This window comes from Filicampus tigris, chromosome 6 (genome assembly GCF_054856515.1).
Source record: "Filicampus tigris isolate MCC_2025a chromosome 6, RoL_Ftig_1.0, whole genome shotgun sequence".
NCBI lineage: Eukaryota > Metazoa > Chordata > Actinopteri > Syngnathiformes > Syngnathidae > Filicampus > Filicampus tigris.
In genome coordinates, this window is record NC_141222.1 from 26,865,594 (window position 1) to 26,885,991 (window position 20,398).

The window sequence follows — 20,398 nt, forward strand, 5'->3', positions numbered from 1 at the left end:
TGGACAACTAACAAGTAAGAATGATTGACTTTTATTTGCCACTGCATTTTTTGATCAATATAAAAATCAATATAAAAGCATTTATCACATCAGGTGAAAAACGGTAGCTCATGTCACTTTTCCCCTAGTGTCTCAAGAGGTTTTCTGGCCGTGGAATTTTTCCCAGTTTCAAGGCTCATGGGGTGCTGGAAAATGGCCGCCACTTCTCCATCTTGACCAAAGCAAAGCTGGAGTGCGATTGGCTATCTGAGGTTCGCTCTGAGCAGGAAGGTTCGGATTTCCATCGGGCGCAAGGTGACCTCCCACGCGGAGGGGTCCTTCAATGTCTTTTTCTGCTGCCTTTCAACTGGAGAGAAAAAAATCGATTATTTTTACCCACTCCTGTAGCTATAACAACTAAAATACAGAGGCGCCTTGAGATGCCACTGACCCAACTTGGGAATTTCTTGAAACACAAGCTGTCCAACAAATTTTTTGGCTTTGACTTGGGAGCAAAAATATTGGATTCGAATGCTGTGTGGTAGCAGTGAACGGAAGAATTGAAAGAGGACAAAATTAACTCAAGTCATGCCACTGCGTACCAGTCTGCGGTGTCCAATCGAAACGCTTCATCTCTTCTTTCCACTGATTGGCTGACAGGTTGAGTTCGGACACGCCCACCACCTCCAGGGTGGAAAACAGCTTCTGCGTGGAACAACATAACCAGATGGCAACTATAAAATTGGACTTTCAGAATTCAGAGTACCCGAACATAAATGGTGTTTGATGTTTCAATGCTGAAAATTATCGTCAGATTTTGTCAAGTAAATAACCTGAAGGTTGACTGTGACCGGCTGTGAGTTGGTTTTGCTTTCCCAGCTCTGGAACTGATGCTCCAACCTGAGCAGAACCAACTCGTCGTCCCACTGGCTCAGTGTCAACAGGTGGACAGCAGGGGGCAGCGCAACCTGTAGTCCTGAGAACTAGGAAGAACGAGAAGTAGATATTAGGTTGTTCCCCCCCTTTTTTTTTTTTCATCTTTTAGTAAAACTAAAATACTGGGATAAAAAAATTATACTTTTATTTAAAAAAAAAACTCTAAGAAGCCTTAGCCGAAGATATTTTACATTTACATCACTCACCTCCAGTCTAGTATTTGGGTGCAGGTGGCCATCAATGAATGTGAGCAGCGGCTGCAGTACCACCTCTTCCGCTAGGGGGCGGTGCGCATCGGCAGCGTAGGCCGGGTGGTCCAGGGAGAGAAGCAGGCGGCCACGCACTACTAGACCATCCGGGAAGACGTCGGAGGTCTCGTTGAGGGGTTCGGCCACGCCACGGACGTCGTCATACAGCAGCCGGCGGTGGAGCTGTTGTTGGGGGAACACAAATAGATGTACGTAATGTTTATGTGATTTTTTTTTTTTTTTTTTTCAATTGTTTTATTTTTTTATTTTTTTGAAAAAAAATTTCAATTGTTTTTTTTTTTTTTTAATGTTTTTATTTATTATTTTTGTGTTTGGTTTGTGTGGTTACATGTACATGTTTTTTTTTTTTTTTTGCATGTGTTTTTGTTTGCATGTGCGTGTTTGTTTTTGTGTGGTTATGTGTGTGCTGAATCTGACCATGATCTCCAGGGAGCCATTTTGGATGCTGCCTCCACCCTGAGAGCGATCCGTCACTACAGTGAGTTGGTCCTTGTCGTCCTGGCAACACCCATACATACAAGTTTATACATGTTTTCCAAACTACGATGCCTGCTTTCTGTTAAACATTGGAGGAATTGGAGATGGTTGGTGGGCAAATGGCTACCATGTCCCAAGCAAGGTGTGGAAGTTTTAGACATTTTATACAATACAATGCAACATTTGCTTAGCCATTAGCTAAACATATTCATTTTAACATGCTAAACTTTTGCAAATGTTTAAGTACTAGTTGCAAGCTACTCAAGCTATTAACCTAGCAATTATCTTGACACATTAGATGCTAATTCTCAGTGCTAAGTATCACATACTTTGTAAATGGGATGACCTGGAGCCAAAGTAGCACCCTTAGCCTTATTTTAGCTTAAGATGTGCTTCAGCCATGTGTTTATTTTGTTTGCTAGGAGTGTGTATCATAAAAAATAAAGTGTGTTTCATGTATCAATAGCAAAATTATTTTTCTTTAAAGCTGTGTAAAAATGAACAAAAACATGCACCTAACATTTTGAAACACATGCAAAGTACGTACCTTGATGAAAGCACGGGAGTTGACAGGGTAGTAGTTCCCGGCGATGGGCTCTGACTGCTTCAGGTTCCAAGTGGGTCGGAAGTCTCTCCTGTGGGCACACAACAACACTAGTCACGGTTAGCAGAATTGAACATGTTGTCTTAAAGTGGTGGCTGTGTTGTGTTTGGCTTTGAGATGTTTCCATGTTGTCTGGCAGTTGCATGAAAACGACAGTTGTCTTGTCATGCGCAGCAAAACTCTGTAGTGGTGGTTTCAAGTCATTTCAGCACCAAGTATGATTCATAGATAATCATCAAATATCTTTCAGTGTTTGTAGAATATGTGCTTTAAGTCACTGGAAAAGTGTAAAAAGATACAAAATTCTTTGTTTTCAATGTGACTACGTACTTCCTCTGTAGAACTTCTCTCCCGTTGGAGTCTGTGTAGAATATTCCTGAAGACTTGATGTCTGTGTCCAGTCGAGTGATCACCTCCTTGCCCAAGTCGTCGCTGACAGAAAGAAGATGACGTGATTTACTGGACGATCCTACGGACACAAATGGCAGGCACCACTCACTCGATGGGAATCGGGCCCACGGTCCACTCGAGCTCCAGAACCCGACTGTCGGTATGGAGACGAACCACTTGCGACGCCCATGGTGCGAACCACTGTCTCACCTCCTGCATCACTGACGTCTGAGAAGGGGAAAGACCACTTGATTCAGAGTTGACCTAAGGTATGTTGCTGTTTTTTATTTATTTATTTATTTTTTAAGCCATGCGTTCTAGATACTTTTTGTGGGTTTATTCTTGATTAACATGGCTACCATATTTCATGTTTCTAAGCAGTAACGCCAGTAACATGTTACTAAGTCACTAGCTTTGGGGGATGAATTTTCCCAAAAGACTCTAGCGGGCACGACTAAACCAAATACACATTTTCACCAAATTGTCCTAAAAATGGCTGCTTCAAACCACAATGGCAGACTTGCTGTGTTTTTACAGACATGGCTTGTTGAGACTTTTTTGTGGGTCTACTCATGACTGACACGCCCCACCAGATTTTATGCTGCTAAGTGAAACTGGCTTGAAGGGCTACATTTTCCAAAAAGTGCCTGCAGGACTTTTGGTGGAGTTCTGTAATTTATTTCAAGTCATTGAACTTTGCTGCCAGGTGCCACACGCACACAATGACAAAAATAAGTATTATGTAATTTAGTGTTGCCATAGGATATGTGATTAAAATTTGGTGGCCATTAAAAAAAAAAAATGAAATCTCAACAATTTCACATTTGCAGTACCCCTGGAAAAATGCCCAAATTTACTTTTAAAATTGCTGAAATCTAAATACCAGACTTTCTGTGTTTTTTTTAAGGTAGGTATACTCACGGTAGGTATGTCCACCAAATTTCATGTAGCTAAATAAATAAAACTGGCTTCAGAGGCTGAATTGTCAAAAAGTGTAAATTCGTGCCTTTATCGTCTCCGTCTTGGCGATCTTGCTGATGACAAACGGCGTGGAGGAGTTGGGTCTGAAGATATACGCTCCTGAGGGCTGGTTGCTATTTGAATTGTTGCCGTTGCTGGCGTTGTACCTGGAAGCGGTGATGTCACACAAATAATAACAATTTGATCAATTGATTATGAGGAGCTTTAAGAGACTAACCAGTAGAAGTTCTGCGTCAGGCGAATACTCTGCTTGGTCTCCAAGTTGTCCAGGCCGCTCAGGAGGCCCGTCTCAGGGTCAAAGGTCACTCGTAGATACTGTTGATGTCGAAAAAATGTGTTGTTTTGGATGGAACATACATTTCACACAGAACCAGTGATGGCCGGGAGAGATCGAGCCAAAATTAGCAGCGCTTTGTTGATATTTTTTATACCACTTGGAGCTGGCACAAGCACAAAGTAACAAGTCAAGGACCAAGTAAAAAAAACAAGACAAGTACAGAGCCAAGAACCAGTTCAAAAAACAGTCAAGTCAAGAACCTAAAAAAAAAAAACTCTCAGTGGTTCTGGCTTTTACATTACGTGCTTTGATTGTTGTACATTATTGTGGGGCGGATGCCGTATTGAAGATTGACGGAATGGATCATGAAAAAAATCCCGCGCAGGACACCTGTGTGAACTCATACCTTGTTCCAGATGGATTTCGGCGCATGGTTGTGCGTGGAAGCCAGCGGAGGCCCGTCCTGGAGCAGGGACACCGAGTAGGTGCTGTAGCCCAGCGGCGGGGCCCCGGCCTGGAAGAGGAGCTCGTTGACAGCGAAGCCACGGTTCCTCCTCACATTCCGCGTGGCTTGTGAGACCGGGACCACTTGGCAGTCCACAGACTTGCCGTCAGCGTCAGACACCAAGTATGCCGTGCCGTTGACCGGGAGCCTGACGGGCCACGAGACGGGCCGAGCGAGGGGGTTGAAGACGTTTACGGAGAACTGGAGGAGGAAGTTGTGCATCAGGAAATCTGATGGCAAGAACCTTCAAGTATGCTTTTGACCTTTTTGCTGGACTCTGTGATGGGACACACGCTGATGTTGAGGCTGTCGCAGAACACTCGCTCGGCGGTGGAGCCGCTCAAAGCAGCGAGACTGTTGCTGACCACAACCTGGGGACGGGAAGAACTGTCAATTCAAGCAGACAGACATAAAGTAGCCTACTGAGGGAAAAGCCTCAAATTCACAGCTTCGGCGGCTCAGGATGCACAAAACCTCACCCAGAGTCTAACCCCATCAAGAATCTTGATTCACGTGAAACTATGCGTATGGTATATACGGAAAATTCACAGCGTTAGTGGTTCAGGATCCACAACATTTCAAACAGACTTGAACCCAATCGAGAATCTAGATTGGTACGATACTAAAGTGGATATCGGACAATTGCTTTTAACACAATGGGCTAGGGGATGTCAGCATCTGTGGTAAAACCTCATACCCTGGTCCCTGCTTTCATCTACAGTATTGCTTTTCATACAAACGCTTCCTGCATATGGCGTGTGGTCGTCTTCACCCCGCGTTGAGGGTTTCTCCTATTCAGTCTCCACCGCACCACGATTTTTCTGATATGACCAGAAAATTCCTTTCTCGCCCTACACTACATCAGTCCCTTTCAGACTGAACAGAGAAATGAGAAAAAGCCGCAAAGTTTACAGCATCACAATACATCTCCTGGACCTGATCGCCATTGAGAATCTCGATGAGCATGACACTATTGGTGTCGTTGGAAGATCGCCATATATTCCTGAAGTCTGACGTCTACAGTACCTGGCAATGTTGCCAACCGTTGGCAAGTCTCCGGGCGTAGTCGTTGGCGACATGCTGCTTTTCGGTACCTGACACGGCGTCATGGTGCTGCGCTACCGCCATGGCTCTCTCTGGACCAGGAAGAATGAGTGGTTAGATTGGGTGGAGGCAAAGGGAATCATTTGAACTTACTCAAAGTGAGACTGTCCCCCTCGCCAAAGGGTCCACTCGTAGAAGCCCGGCCGCCAAGAACCTCCAGCTGTTTACACGTCTAAAAGCCACCCTGTATTTTAGTGCTTTACAGGTTACAGAATCTGGATCTGATCCAGGAACCGACCTGTAGGTTGCTGTTGCTGATCCTCTCGTAGCGTTTCAGCGCCGGTCTGCTGCTGAAGTATCCCGTCCAGAAGTCGTGGGCGTCGTCCGCGTACGGGAAGAAGTCGTCTGTCTTGAGGGCCCTGTGTGGAAACCCAGAACAGTTCTACAAGGTCCCTGCTCGTAGACGAGCATTTGGGTCCTACCAGGAGAGGTTGGCCCGGTGAAGCTCTTGGAGGTAACAGGAGGGAGTCGAGTAGAGGACGTTGACACGGCTTCCGTTGGACTGCCGGGCGTTGACGTAGCGGATCAGCTTGTCCAGGTTCTTGTACCACAGGTTGGCGTTCTCGTACTGGAAGTCCGAGCCCATGGTCATGATGATGTGATTGGACTTGTACACCAGAGACTGAGCCGGAAGGAATACCAAATCAGTCCAAAGAGGTCTCGGTTGCGCACGTCCAAGGCAGTGGTTCTCAAACTGGAGTCTACAAGCTGTAGCTTGAAGATACGGCAAAGGATTGTGATTTTAAAAAAAACGGCTACCTCCGTAGAGCCAAGAAAACGAACTTACTAAAAACACCTCCCTACTGCAGCTTTCAGTTCTGATAAGTTCTGATATGATTGTGACGCATTCTCACGAGTCTGACATCCCTCGTATAAAAATAATAAAAATCGGAATATCACAGTATTACATTATTGGTTTTTTTTGATTGGCGTTAGAATTATGAGTGAGCCCTTGGGAAAATTCCTCCTCTGCGAGGGGTTTGTGAAGCCCTGTTTCAAGTGATCTCACCTGATTGTATGCGATGTTGAGGAAGCGTTCCACCACGTCATTCACGTTGTAGTCCTCCAGCTCGGGATCGTCCTTGATGGGTGGATCGTCGCAGGACTGGTCCCAGCAGAAGCCCTCGGGGGGGTTGTACCCATTGGGAAGGATCCCTGTCGGGCCAGAGTGTCAAACTCGTCATGGTTGCCCTCAGGCTGGTTATAAAAGTGAAACCACGTAACTGTCGAAGCTCAAATCACAGTTCGTCCGTACAGTCCCTTGGTTTTATGCTTACGGTTTGACTCCCATTGGGTACAAGACAGAAAACAAAATTCCCTGCATTTGATTGTCATCGTTTTCATGATGGCTGAAGCCATGGAGGGTTGGAGCTTGCCCACCGGCTGCGAATTTGTTCCGTTACCGGTGAAGAGGTCGGCCATCGGTGGGGTGAGGCTGTCAGACGCCCTCCACAGCAGCTCCTGCTCCTTGGCCTGCATCCGCCGGGACCGGTCCTGGTAGTCCACTCGCCCGAAGAAAAAGCCGTCGTAGCCCATCTGGAGCAGGACAAGTACGACTTTATGAGGTTGACTTTTTCAGTGTTTTTTCTTGCTCAAATTGAGGTAGAGGTGGTACCCTTTTGGTCATGTTTAAATTGATTGTATTGTATTTAATTGATTTTTTTTTAAAATACGTCAAACCGGTAGCATTTCGTTTTTGGCAGTAATTCATCTTCACCCGGTTATGGTAGCAATATAGCTAGCTGCCTTTCGGCAAAAATGCAAGGGAGGAGTGAAGTGAGGCTGGATCAACATCACATACTCCATCTTAAAGGTATGTGATGTTTTATTTTTTAAACTGTAAACTCTATTTAAAAATAGATTAAAATGATTCTTCTTGGTATCAGTTTTTTGTATCGCAAAACCTTTATTTCAACGAGGGTGTGTAGACTTTTCATACGCACTGTTTTTTTTATATGCGGCACTCAGTATTACGATAAATCTACCTGCGCAAACATGGAGGCGTGTTCACGTGCGTGTCCAAACGGATCAATGTGCCAGGCCACCCGGGGCCGACCGCAAGGCCCAAAGGTCTGGTTGAGGAACCGGAGGCCCATAGTCATCTGGTCCAGAACGGCGCTGTAGTGGGTGGTGGCCTCGTCGCTCATGCACCAGCCGCCGTTGACGAACTCCAGTCGGCCTGGGATGAAGGAAGGGATGCAAAGGGGTGGCGGGGCGAGGGGCGAGGGGCGTTTTCGCAGGGTTGTTCTGATTGAGGGAATCCAAGTGGGGACGCACCTTGGTTGACCAGCTGCTTGACCGTCCGCTGCATGTCGGAGCTCTGGCGGCGCCACCATCGGTAGAAGAAGGCCGTCTCCACGTAGATGAACCTGCGATCGGGGTTCTTCAGAAGCTCCTCCACCACAGAGTCCAGGATGTACTGCACGCCGGCGTGCTGGATGTCGTTACGGTCTACACACGTACAAGGACTCCTTTTAAACGACCTCCTTGTGCGCGCAGCTGTTGCTAAAAGGACGTCACTCTATTGGGAACACCTTTCAACTTGAAGTTGAAGAAAACGCTGCGATTTTTACACTTTGCCAATTATAGTGTGCATTCCACATAGTGCCCAAAAAGTGTTTTTTTTTTTTTTTTATATATATATATATATATATTGATTTTCGCTTTATTTTTTTCTTACATTTTTGACATTTATTTACATTACATTTTTTACATTTATATAATTTTTGGAGATTACGTTTTTCAACAATATTTGTTACTTTTTTGACATTTGCCAGTTTATAAAGCGGGTTGAAGGCTGAGTAAGTCAATCATACATAAAACAATAAATTACAAAATATTTAATGGCATGAAATAGTACATGTATTAGACTGTAGTATTTGACTATGTTTACTAAGATGATAGAGTATATTTTATCATAAAAAGATTAATGCAATAGTTCATTATGTATGTAGATTTAAAAATCTATTACATTAGAAAAAGTTTAATCACATTGTCAGATGTGATCATAATGATTTGTGTGCACATGTACTTACTGTAATGAAAATTTGTGCACATGTACTTTAAGTTAGAGGAGGCTACTTAATGGAAATAAAATAAAAAAAATCATCACAAAATGGCTTGAAGCGGGTTGTCTGAGGACAAGCGTAATGCTGATGCAGCAGAAAAGATACAAATGCAAAACAACCCCATGAAAACATGACGATGGTGAAACATTACCTGTTAACAGATGGCAATGACCGTTTTATTGTTTTGTTTTGTCTTTTAACACAGGGGTGTGTATGTGTGTGTGTTCAGACCTCCGTAGAAGTACTGGTCCACAGTTTTGAGCCAGCCCACATCGTCGTGCGTGTGCGGAACCAAGTGGACGTTCAGCATGGCCCCCTTTGTAGCGTGACATGACTACAAACAATACAAACGCGTATGTACACACACATACAACATAAGTGGTAATACTGCACAAACGACTAGTTGAGTGTAACCTCTGAATGAAAACACACCTCTTCACAAGATTTGTGTGTGTGTGTGTGTGTGTGTGTGTGTTGGTTGGCGGTGAATCTTAACTTATTTTTACACTTGTACACCACTACGAATGTGACTTTTAACCAAACATCTCTGTTTCAGTGAAATAATTTCATCAGAATTATCTGTATTGACAAAGAATGTCAAAACAAACAAGGAATTTGTTCCTGTAGCTGCAGTCACTCAACAGTTATCACAAAACATGATTGACATGATTGGTTTAGTTATCTCATGTAATGGTAGGGTTTGAAAGAACTTTGACTTCTTTTTTAATCATTTTCAGTCTGCCAGTACGTGGTATCTTATGAAATATTAAATATTGTACATTTTATATTATATATATTTTTACTGCTGTTCCAACTTCCAAATATTCCAAAGAAACATTTGCTCAATCAATACAAAGTATGCAATAGTGCAGTCATACTGATCAATAAACAGAAGAGTGAAGGCTGTGTTCGATCTTCGAGGTTCCCACTTTTTTTAATATTAAATTTAAAAATGGAACTCATTTGTTGTGTCATTGAGTTTAGATGTGAAAATGTCATGAAAATACCCACGATACCATAATATAGTGCTAATAATATCATTGGACCGAATAAGGACAAAATGAACAGTGTGTGTCTAATTAACCAATAGTTCTGATTCAGAAAGCTTGAATGGATGGCTTGAGTCAGAAAATGACTTCAGCGTCGATTCTTTCCGGTTTTCTTTCAAATGTGTGGGCCATGAACGCAGCATGACGTCACGGAAAATCGTCCAGAGGTGTCTGACCTGATAGCCGCATTTGACGTCTTGTTGTTTTTCGTGGCGGTCGACTGGTAAACTTAAGCAAGTTTCAGTTAGGAGGAAAATTAGCGAAAGGAGCCGACAGCAGCCCGCCGCCATGTTGGTAAAAAAAAAAGAGAAAAGTGAAAGTCATGTGACGCGTGTTTACACACCTTCCAAGGCGTCATGTGACAAAACCTGTTGCCTGCTACCCTCAATTTTGTCTGACAGGCTCCAATCAGGCCGTTTGACGTCATTTAATCGATATGTTTTAAAATTGACTTTTTATGTTTGAGGACACGCAAGCAAAACGCTTTTCACGTACATATTATAACGGATAATGGATGGATGGATTCACGTTCATTAATTTTTAATGCTTCTTGTCTCAATTTTTTGCGAAGTGCTATGGCCGTACTGAAAGGGAAATTATTAGAGAAAAGGTGTAATTCAATATATTTTCACATTTAAAAAAAAAAAAAGGAAAAGTCATATATTGTAACATCTTGGCAATAACGGTTGCGATCTCTTAGAACTCACATTATTCTTTATATTACAAGAAAAAAGTAATATTTTCCCTCTGGAAAAGTTGGAATATTACATGGATTAACATTTCTTTTAATGAAGTTATACTGTTACCAGTAAAACAGAAAAAAAGGTTACAATGTTACGAGAAATATTTTTGTATTTAAAAAAAAAAATTGAATTTTTCAAGAAAAAGGTGTAAATTAAAAAACAGAAGTTTTACTTTTTTAGCGTGTTATTAGACAAGCTATATTTATGAGAAAACAAAGAATAAAGATGAGCCATTCTTTTTCTTTTCATCTACAAAAAAAACAACATACCTTGATAAAAGACAAATGTATTCTTTTAATATTACTACTTTTTCAACAAAAAGATTATTTAAAAAAAATGGTATTCTTTTAATAGTAAAACTTGATTCTCGTAATTTTGCAACTTTTTATCTCGGGGAAAAAAAATGCTGTTATTCTCCTGAGATTACATACCAATTATATAACAAAAAGAGGAACAATGACAGATATCAGCAACTTATACATACATAATTCCCTAAATTAGAATGAGTATAACTGAATAATTGCTTGATATTGTACATATAGTAGCACACTTAAAATAACATTGTTTAATCACGCATCACTTGGACCATCAATAAACATTAACAATCAACAAAACTAACATCTGAGGCATCTGTGGATTTTTTACTATTATAAGTTGTCAACAACATTGAAACATACAACAAACTTTCCATAGAAAATGCGACAGTGTAAGTACGCTGAAATAAGGTAGTTCAGTAAAGCTACAGTAATGCACTTGACGGCGTGTTTCAAGCGTTGCTGACTTTGGCTTCCAGTACTCGCTGTAAATACACACACAAAAAGCAACATGTTGTCCAGTGAATACAAGACCATTCGGAATAATGTGTCGCACAGCTCTCGTTTTGCATTTCATAAAAGTGGCTAGTGAATGTAGATGCTACTGTTGCATGTGTAATGATTGCATATTTCTGTATTTCGTCATGCATATATAGACTTGATAAGCAGTTTCAAGTCCATTTTTCTACTTGAAAAGCGTCACTCAGTGCTTTGTCACGTCATCTCAGTGTCCAGAGCGTTAAATGTACCTGAGCTTGTTGATTTCATTTTTTTAAACCAGTGGAACTTCTAATGTCCAACACAAAACGCATAAAAATAACAAAAATAATTTGAGATTAAAGTTGTGTTTTTGAGATGTAAAATTTCAAAATTATGAGAAAAGTCAGAATCTTATGAGAATTTCTCTAAAAAAAAAAAAAAAATTTATCGGTGAACAAGTTTTTTTTTTTTTATGAGGGGATTGTAATATAATTTAATGCAAATCATATTTTAGGGGCTCAAAATTCCCAATATCATGAGAATATTTTTTTTAAGAAACAAAGTCATTTCAAGAGAATACGTCTTTAGGAAAAAATACTTTTTCAATTAAAAAAAAAAAAAGAATTCAGACTCTTGTATGGTAAAGTCATTAATTTCAAAGAAAACTCATAGTATTAGAAGCATTAAAAAATTTTTCGATAAAAAGTCATAGTATTGAAAAAATAGTCATAATTGAGAAAAGAAGTCAAAATATTGCTTTTCGGAAAGAATATGTGGAGGGTCATCATTTTTTCTGACGTCAGTGTTGGATTTTAGAGGTTCCACTGAACAGATGAATTCCTTAGACATGGTTAGGGTTTTTATTTAAAGTGACCCCAGCTATTTGGGGGACCGAAACGTACGGCGAAAAGCGAAAATTCACAAGTAATCAAGGCCTACCCCAAAAGGTTTGTAACTGTCTATACATACCACAAAATGGCAGCAAAGCACTTTTTTTTTTCCCCAGACGAAGCTAAATTAAGCTCCTCCTCCCCAGTTCAACATTGTTCCTTTGCAACAAGATGCCACCAGATGGCGGCAAAGCAATATTTGTATATAAGACATGCCAAACCGCGACTGTCACTGGTTGACTGTATTTTGAAAAATACACATTTGAGAACATCATTGCCGTTTAATGCCCCGGAAGAGGAGCATCCGGACGGCAGAGGAGCATAGTGGAGTCCAGGTCCAGGCGGAAGGCCGGGTAGATGGGCTGCGAGAAGGCACATCTGAAGGTGTGCAGCAGCACCATGCTGTCGGACACGCTGTAAAATGACAGCGCCCCCTTGTGGCGCTCCAGAAATACGGCGATGCGCGGGCACGGCGGCGCGGCCACGGTGGTCTTGCGGTTGTCGTGCCAGGCGGCGTAACCGGCGTGCGTACAGCGGAGTCGCCACGAGTTCTCGTTGCGGCCCAGCAGGCACGGTTTTCCGCCCCCTTTGCGCCCGATTCGCCTGGAAGAAGGGTTGCAAAATTCCCCATCTTCACTTCCAATGGAAATTTACCAGAGAAATATCCCACCCCTTTGCAAGTCTACCTGTAGGTGGCGCCGATGTCCATCCATCCGCCGCCCCGCCACTCGACCTCCCAGTAGCTGGCGTCGCCAAATTGGCCCTGGCGGCACAGGACCTGGGCCACTGAGTCGAAGCGCTGGGGGTGCGTCGGGTACGGCTGCAGCTCCTCGCCGCAGTGGGCGCCCTGGCCACCGTCAAACAGGACCAGGGTGGGGTGGGCCGTGTCCGCGTCCAAGGACAGTTGACAGGAAACTGAGGTAACGAACAGACAGGAAGTAACCGAAACAAGACGGAATGCGACAACAGCCCAAAGGCTAACGTCGAACCAACCCCGATCCAAGAACCGTAACATCAACTCTAATGCAAACGCAAACAAGAACCCCGCCCCCAGAAAGTACCACAGCCTTGACAAGAAACCAAGCCTAACTCAAACTAAAAACCTAACGAGAACCACAAAAACAACCCTAAACCGAAACCCAACAAGAACCTGCACCTTGACAACAAACAGTCAGCTAACCCAAACAAGAGTTCTGACCAGGCACGTCCAGCACAGGTCCTTTCCTGCGTTGTTTCAGATGTCTCCCGACTCCAACGCACTGGACTCAAATGATCGGATCATCAGCAAGCTCTGAGAAGCCTGAGAACGATCACAATCATTTGAATAAGGTGTGTTGGAAGAGGGAGACATCCAAAACAGGCTGGATAAGGGCTCTCTCCCAAAACATGACCTCAGTCTAAAGCGGAAGTCAACCCAAACATATTTTTTTTCAAGAATATGTTCCCAGCAGGCCCACTAGTTGAAACACGGCTGAAAACGACATCGCAACTGCTCACAACGACCAATCACGGCTGACCTCTTTTCTGAATCTGAGCCGCGATTGGTCGTTGTGAGCAGTTGTGATGTCATTTTCAGTCGACGGAGGACAAAATGGCCGCCCCCTACAGATAGCTAAAAACGAGTGGATTAACACTTCCGCAAACGGAATATTTATCGGAATGCCCCGTTTCAACTAGTGGGTTTGCATAGAACGTATTCTTGAAAAAAATAAGTTTGCGTTGACTTCCCTGTTTAAAAAGCAAACGATTTGAATACATCCATGCCTTTGTTTCCCCAGCACAACTCAAGAACATGTTTTGCGTGCATTTTGTCGCTTGAGCGGCATGTAAATGTGCGTATGACATGAAATGAGACGTTCACAGAGGACTGCCCCAAGAGGATGCGATACAAGGAAAATCAGAGGCCCAAGAATGGAGCCTTGTGGCACGCCACACCGGAGAGACGCGGCAGAGGACTCAGCGGCCCCAACGCCAACGCTACGTTTTTCTACCGGTAAGATAGGCCCGAAACCACTGCTTTGAATATCCACGCAGGCACTGACGGGGACAAAGGACACCAGCTCTCTAATCAATTATCGATGAGCAACAAGGTGTTGGATGTTGTCATCCTATCAGCACAAATGCTGAATGACATTCATTAATCCAGACATGACATTCTCGGGTTTCCTCCGCTGTGTTCAGTGTGATTAACTACGGGATAGTTTGTCTTGCCGGTGGCAGGCATCCCACAAAAAGGAGGCCACAGATAACCTTTAAGAACAATTAGCAGTGTCTTACTGAGACACAAAGACGTCATTTTCTCAGTCCGACTTTGTAAACATCAAAAGTAGCAATAATGGAGAAGAGTCGTACTTTGGAGAAAAGGGGAGGTCTACTGTCAAACTAAACATCAAACAAAGAGAATTACACGTTGCGGTTTAAAAGACACCGTCAGAAAAAGTCTGCTAGCTTCAAGCTAACACGCAAGGCAAAACGCCGTAGACGGGCTAACCAAACTAGCAACATTCTCCTGCGAAGATTTAAGCAATGGATATTTGAAGGCAAACAGTGCAGCAACACATGTAGACAGACAATACAATCATAATCGCAGGCTTATATCCTTTCTTTGTGATGAAGGAGAGAAGAACTTACACCTGAGGAAGGCGGCCCTCATCCTTTGGTCGGCCGGCTGCAGAGGCAGCGAGGACAGAGTGAACGACGACGCAAACGCTACACACACACACACACACACGAGGAAAAATGATGCGATTTAGGAAAAAAAGAGCAGGCGGCGTTAGAGCGCACGCAGCACTCACCCTGTGTGTCATCTTGTTGAGGGGAATGTTGAGGCTTGAAGTTCTCGGCGGCCGCGTTATCCATGCCTTCAAAGCACATAAGCGCCATATTCACTCAACGCGCATTTCAAACCAACAATTTGAAACCTTAAACTTGTCTTAAAGTACCAATTCAGGCTTCAAACATGACTCAAAACCCTCATTTGAAACCAGAAGCCCTGTTTGAAACCTTAACCCAAGCATGGAATGCTAATTCGAAACCCTAATCCAAACTTGAAACTGAGCCTTGAAATACTAACCCAGATTTAAAAACCTCATTGGAACCAAACTGAAATCTGACATGCGGCGCCCTGGCCTGACGCCCTAATTTGAAACCCTAACCCTTGTTTTAAATGCTAACAGAGGCTTGAAAGCCCAATTTGAACCCTTAACCCTGGCTTGCTACCCTAATTTGAAACCTTAACGTCGACTGGAGCACTAATTTGAGGGCATTGCGACGCTGTCCAATGAATGAGCTCACCTTTGACGCATTGGCCGCCTGACGCGTTGTTCTCGTTAACTGCAAGACAAACACAATCAAGGTGTGTGTGTGTGTGAGAGCACGCACGTGTTTCAGGGGTTGAACTAGTACTTTTTTTTTTTTAATGGGACACCGAGACGATGAAGGTCGAGTGAACGTCAAAGCACAAGCTCACTCTCCCAACCCCTTTACCGCTCACCCAATCACTTTCAGACACATTCACTGACAGTCGGAATTTATCAAACTTGAGCACCAATTCGTACAACACAAGGGCAGGGTCGCCACTCGCTTCAGTACTAGAAAAAAAAAAAAAAGAAAAAAAAAATCACAGGGAGCGAATGCTTTGCAATTGTAGCGAGACTGCAGCCGTGGTACGCGGGTTGCTGTTAGAGGTCAAGTAGTTCCGACCATTTGTGAGGAAGCGAATGTGTCTTCGCGTGGTCTCATTTTTAGTCAAATATTTCCAAACGCTTGAGACTGCTTGTCTGCTCCGCTTGTTGATTTCTGTGCGGCGTCCATGTTGTTAACGCCAAAACACGTGAATCTCTAACCGTAATCGGCGGAGTGGTAAAGTCAGCTAGTCGACTAGTTGGTTCAAGCTCGAGCGCGTACTGGTGTATGGGTGTGTGTCCTGGTCGTCCATGTTTTACCCGCCCTGCTGATGGAGTCCACTTCCTCTCTGCAGACTTCCTCCAGGCGGCTGCGTAGTCTCCCCAGGGACCTCCTGGCTCCACTGAAGGCCTCCGCAGGGGGGCTGGACGTCACCGAGGGCAGGGCTGCGGCCGGGATGGGAAGGCACAGCAGTGGCGCCGCCTGGTGGACAGAGACAGAGCTACACTTGCATGGAGGTACAAGAACAGCTGACTTGTGCGGGATGGGGTTCGGGTCTCGAGGGAGTCAGGAATTCGGGCAGATTGGGCAAAATATTTGTGCTCGATGGCCAAGTTTGTTTGTTTGTCTATTTATTCATTTTTTTTAAGAGAGTCATTGGGCCAGGTCATTTGTAAATGATTTTTTTTTTTTTTAAGTTGAAAATGTTTATATAAAGTAGGTAAAAACAAAAACGTGTGTATATATATATATATATATATATATATATATATATATATATATATGTATTTTTTTAATGTACTCATTGTTATAGTATTATTTTGAATTTACATATTTATAATTAATTCAAACAACTGTAGCAATGATCTACTATGACAAAAATATCCAAATAAACTGGTTGGAATGTTCATGTAAAATGGTAAATTTTTATGATAAAATAAACCAGGTACTATATTAAAATTATATGCAACATTTGCATAAACATGCATTCTTAGAATGTATGCATTTTTGTATGTATATATATATTTTTATATATCATTGTAAAATGCTAATTTATTTATTCTTTCACGTCATTACGAAGACTAAAAAAAAAAAAAGTGTGGCGTTCCACCGCTGTTCGCCGTGTGTCCCGTAGGGCGCGCTATGACGTCACCTGCAGAAAGTGTCCGTTGTCCTGGGTCTGAAGAAGACGCCCGATCTCCTGGTCTCGCCTCCGTAGTTCTTCCAGATCTTTCTCCAGCGTCTCCGCGTCTCGCTCGGCACGACCCACCAACGCTCGCGAGCGAGCCTCCACGCGCGCTCGCACCTTCAAATCATAATCAAGGTTTGCTTGACACCCTACTTTAAAACCCCAACCCTTGTTTGAACTCTAACCCTATCTTGAAACCATGCTCTTGTTTGAAACACTTAACCCAATCTTGAAAACCTAATGTTTTTTTTTTTTTTTTTTTTTTTTTTACACCCAACCACAATCTTGAAACTCTCAACCAGATTCAAAACATAATCCAGGCTTCAAAACCTAATCTGCAACCCTGTTTTAAAACCTTAACTCTAGAAACCCTCATTTTCAACACTACCCTAGTTTGAAACCCTTAACCCCTGCTTCAAACCCGAATTTGAAATCACAACCCTGGCTCGAAAACATTAATTTGAAACCTTAACCCTACAGTAATGTAAAATGCTAATGCTAACAAAAGCTTCAGAAGCTAATTTCAAACCCTACTTTAAAACTTGAACCCTTTTTTAAAAATCCTTACCCAAGATTCAAAACTTAATTTGAAAGCCTACTTTCAAACCTGAACCCTGTCTTGAAAGCCTAATCATTCTTTAAAATGATAACCAAGGCTCATCAACCTGACCCTATCTTGAAACCCTCATTTGAAACCATAACGCTGTTTTTTTTCCTCCAAGGATTTATTTGAATTTCTATGAATGAACTCACCTCAGCCTTGGTCTTCTCCAGCCGTATCGCCATGTCAGCAAAAAGCACTTCACTGTCCTCCAAAACAGCCGAAGCTGACACCTGACACATACACGCACACACAGGTAATTTACTACTTTCCAGAGGTCCAGGAAAATTTTGGGGGCGGGTCTGCAGCACTGAGCAAACCCATTGAAACTTTTTTTTTTTTTTAAATCAAAGAACTAAAAGTACTAAAATACGTACCTTGAGGGAGTCCAAACTCTGCTGGAACTCTTCCAGCTCTCGCTCACAGCTTCGGATTTTACCCTGAACCGTCCTCTGGGACTCCTGAAGCTGAACCTGGATGCCACACAGACAATATGGCTCTTGCAAATCATCTTGCAGGTACTATTTTCAACCTTCCAGGAATTCCCACATTTTTACACTAAAATTATTGTTTGTCCACAACAAAATTCTCACATCAGGACATATTCCACATTATTCCGTCCTTCTTCCTCATTTCAATTCAAACCTTTCTAATTTCAAAATGTTCAGCTCATTCAGGACATCTTGGGAATGACTTCCAATTCCTAAATTGCCATCCCAACTTCAAATTTTTCAACCTTCATCCAAGCCATTTTAGGTACTATTCCAATTCCTCCAAATTCCCATATTGCTAAATATTTTACATTATTCCCAACGACCTTCCATATTTCTTGACCAATTAAATATTCTTCTAATTCAGGACAACCTTCTCCAAAGTCCGGATAGTCGAATCCAAGGGTGCCGAACCGCGACTATAAACTCGACGTCAGTTCAAATTCAAACGATGATCGAGTCTCACAATTCAATGTCACGAATAATTCCGCGGAAGTTCAGCGCGGCTTTTCAACGCGCATTTTTGGAATTGTTTTGTTGTGCAGCAAATGTTGTCGCCCGTACCTGTCTCCGCGCCCTCTGAGCCTCCCCGGGATGCAGCTCCTCCCGGTCGGCCTCGCACAGCAGACAGTCTCCGCTCCACTCCACCGCGGCCCCCTCCGGCTGGTCGTCGGCGCCGGCTGGCGGCTGCAGTCCGAGGCGGTGCTGCGCGCACAGCCGCTCGGCGGGACACTCCACGGCGGCTACCATCTTGTGCCGCCGCAAGGTGCCCACTTCCCGGTGGGGCAACACGTGAGCCTCGCAGAAGGAGGCCAGGCACACCAAGCACGACTTGGCCGCCGCCAGCTTGCCCTCCGGCGGGCAGAAGTCGCACGGCACCTGGCCCGCGACGCCCAAGTAGAGCTGCGGCGACGCGGAGGCTTCTCTCGGCTTGAGCTTGGCCACCAGCTCGGCCAGCACGGTGTTCCGGCGGAGCACCGGCCGGGGGCTGAACGCCTCGCGGCACTGCGGGCAGCTGAAGTGCACCGGCGGCTCGGCCCGGTCCCAGTAGCCGTCGATGCACGCCATGCAGTAGGTGTGTCCGCACGGGATGGACACCGGGTCCTGGAGGACGTCCAGGCAGATGGGACAGCGGAACTGGCTCTCCGTCACCGAGATGTTGGCTTGGTGGGCCATCGCCGCCGGACCGGGGCGGCTCGCTATCGGAGTCCGACTTTCGGTCACGCTCTCCGGGTTTGTTTTGACCCAACAGGAGGGGCCGGACCGCAGCGTTGGGAGCAGCTATTGTCCCAAAATAACTCTTCCGCCCTGTCATCGATTCCGTTGAAACTAGGGATGACTTTGTCCTGGCTTTTGACTGGCAGGTACGTATTTAAAATGGATAATTATTGACATTTTTTACAGCCATCATAACTAATTTAATTTGTATGTGTTCACTCTTTGCTTTACACATATCTTTAATTAAATACAATTTGAAATGTCGCACTGAGTATGTGGTCGAGGCATCAGGTGGATCACGTCATTTGAGGTCATACTGCCATCTCGTGGCGACGCTGTTGGGGAGCGCTTGACAACACTGACGTTATTTGCCCGCACTTTTGGCACAGTTGTGCTTAACACTAACGTCAAAAGAAGTCTTGGCATGAACCATATCACACGTACACCGCACACCTGGAGTGTGCAGAGGCGTTTTTAAAACTCTGGATGATCTCTAGTCATATTTGTGTTATTTCTGTTGTCCACGTGAATAACTGACAAAATCGTTAACCGCGATGTGCACATTGCGCCCCTGGAAAGTTCCACTGACGGCTTTTTTATGTTATCGATTGATTATTTCAACACATTCAGTTAATTTATATTGCGCAAGGTTGCTGTTGTCATGAATAATTTGCAACAGGAGCAATCGCATCAACCATGAATGACACCTAGGCAGACGTGGAAAGAGTCTCGCGTCAACTTAAAAAAACAAAAAAACAAATTTTTACTATGAGGGTTGTTTGCAGTCCTTCTGTTGATTTGTATTGTGCATGGGCGCTGCTATTGCGAATAACTGGCAAAGTAATTGTTTGATTCCTACGCTACAAGTGCACGTATGACATTTGTTTTTGACTCTGGATTATTTTACATCTTTCTTTTTTTTTTCCTGTCGTGTAAGGTGGAGTTTACATAATGAATGGCAAGAGGACTAATTGCTTTAATCATATGAGATATAGGATCTAACTGGAAAAAAACAGCTGATATTAGTATTTTTAAATTGACAAAAATCGGCCTTTTTTTGCAACTTTGTGGGTTATTTTTGAGTTATTAAAATTATTTCTGCTGTGCAACGTGGTGCTTATCATCACATGACCTTTTACATGCTATTGTTCTATAAAAAGCTTTTTTTTTTTTAGCTCAAAGGAACTGATGGTTGGACACAAACGATGC

At 43.6% G+C, this 20,398-nt stretch overlaps 2 protein-coding genes and 1 long non-coding RNA gene across 4 annotated transcripts; 1 reads left to right on the forward strand and 2 right to left on the reverse strand.

The window, feature by feature from the left end:
- Positions 1 to 15: 15 nt before the first annotated feature.
- man2b1 (mannosidase, alpha, class 2B, member 1) lies at positions 16 to 9,959 on the reverse strand. Of its 2 annotated transcripts, none has more exons than XM_086032706.1 (22): positions 9,816 to 9,959; positions 8,822 to 8,924; positions 7,800 to 7,973; positions 7,508 to 7,701; positions 6,926 to 7,058; positions 6,532 to 6,677; positions 5,945 to 6,144; positions 5,761 to 5,881; positions 5,616 to 5,694; positions 5,445 to 5,554; positions 4,682 to 4,789; positions 4,320 to 4,619; positions 3,854 to 3,951; positions 3,662 to 3,782; positions 2,765 to 2,883; positions 2,596 to 2,697; positions 2,209 to 2,296; positions 1,602 to 1,682; positions 1,122 to 1,346; positions 813 to 962; positions 582 to 681; positions 16 to 346 (listed from the first exon to the last, which is right to left on the reverse strand). In XM_086032706.1, the coding sequence occupies exons 1-22, from the start codon at positions 9,927 to 9,929 to the stop codon at positions 243 to 245; spliced, it is 2,970 nt and encodes a 989-aa protein (XP_085888832.1). In that variant the 5' UTR covers positions 9,930 to 9,959; the 3' UTR covers positions 16 to 242. The 2 variants fall into 2 exon arrangements, with proteins under 2 accessions (XP_085888832.1, XP_085888831.1); XM_086032705.1 differs by having other exon boundaries at positions 582 to 684.
- Positions 2,674 to 14,041, forward strand: LOC147146532 (uncharacterized). The gene is made up of 3 exons (XR_015087081.1): positions 2,674 to 2,924; positions 8,796 to 8,943; positions 13,845 to 14,041. It is a non-coding gene; the product is annotated as an uncharacterized LOC147146532 (long non-coding RNA).
- LOC147146533 (E3 ubiquitin/ISG15 ligase TRIM25-like) lies at positions 10,933 to 19,274 on the reverse strand. The gene is made up of 10 exons (XM_086032708.1): positions 18,536 to 19,274; positions 17,858 to 17,953; positions 17,633 to 17,713; positions 16,844 to 16,996; positions 16,011 to 16,173; positions 15,361 to 15,399; positions 14,862 to 14,927; positions 14,698 to 14,775; positions 12,753 to 12,981; positions 10,933 to 12,669 (listed from the first exon to the last, which is right to left on the reverse strand). Exons 1-10 carry the CDS (start codon positions 19,145 to 19,147, stop codon positions 12,348 to 12,350), a joined length of 1,839 nt encoding a protein of 612 aa, XP_085888834.1. The 5' UTR covers positions 19,148 to 19,274; the 3' UTR covers positions 10,933 to 12,347.
- Positions 19,275 to 20,398: the final 1,124 nt, after the last annotated feature.

Excerpts from the sequence above, each read along its gene's own strand:
- man2b1 (XM_086032705.1), bottom strand. The coding sequence starts at position 9,929 with ATGGCGGCGGGCTGCTGTCGGCTCCTTTCGCTAATTTTCCTCCTAACT. Across the intron at positions 3,952-4,319 it reads CGAAATCCATCTGGAACAAG|TATCTACGAGTGACCTTTGA; the intron begins GTATGAGTTCAC and ends CGACATCAACAG. Across the intron at positions 2,297-2,595 it reads AGAGAAGTTCTACAGAGGAA|GAGAGACTTCCGACCCACTT; the intron begins GTACGTAGTCAC and ends GTGTGCCCACAG.
- LOC147146533 (XM_086032708.1), bottom strand. The coding sequence starts at position 19,147 with ATGGCCCACCAAGCCAACATCTCGGTGACGGAGAGCCAGTTCCGCTGT. Across the intron at positions 15,400-16,010 it reads GGACTCCATCAGCAGGGCGG|TTAACGAGAACAACGCGTCA; the intron begins GTAAAACATGGA and ends TTTGTCTTGCAG. Across the intron at positions 12,982-14,697 it reads GAGGGCCGCCTTCCTCAGGT|TTTCCTGTCAACTGTCCTTG; the intron begins GTAAGTTCTTCT and ends TCGTTACCTCAG.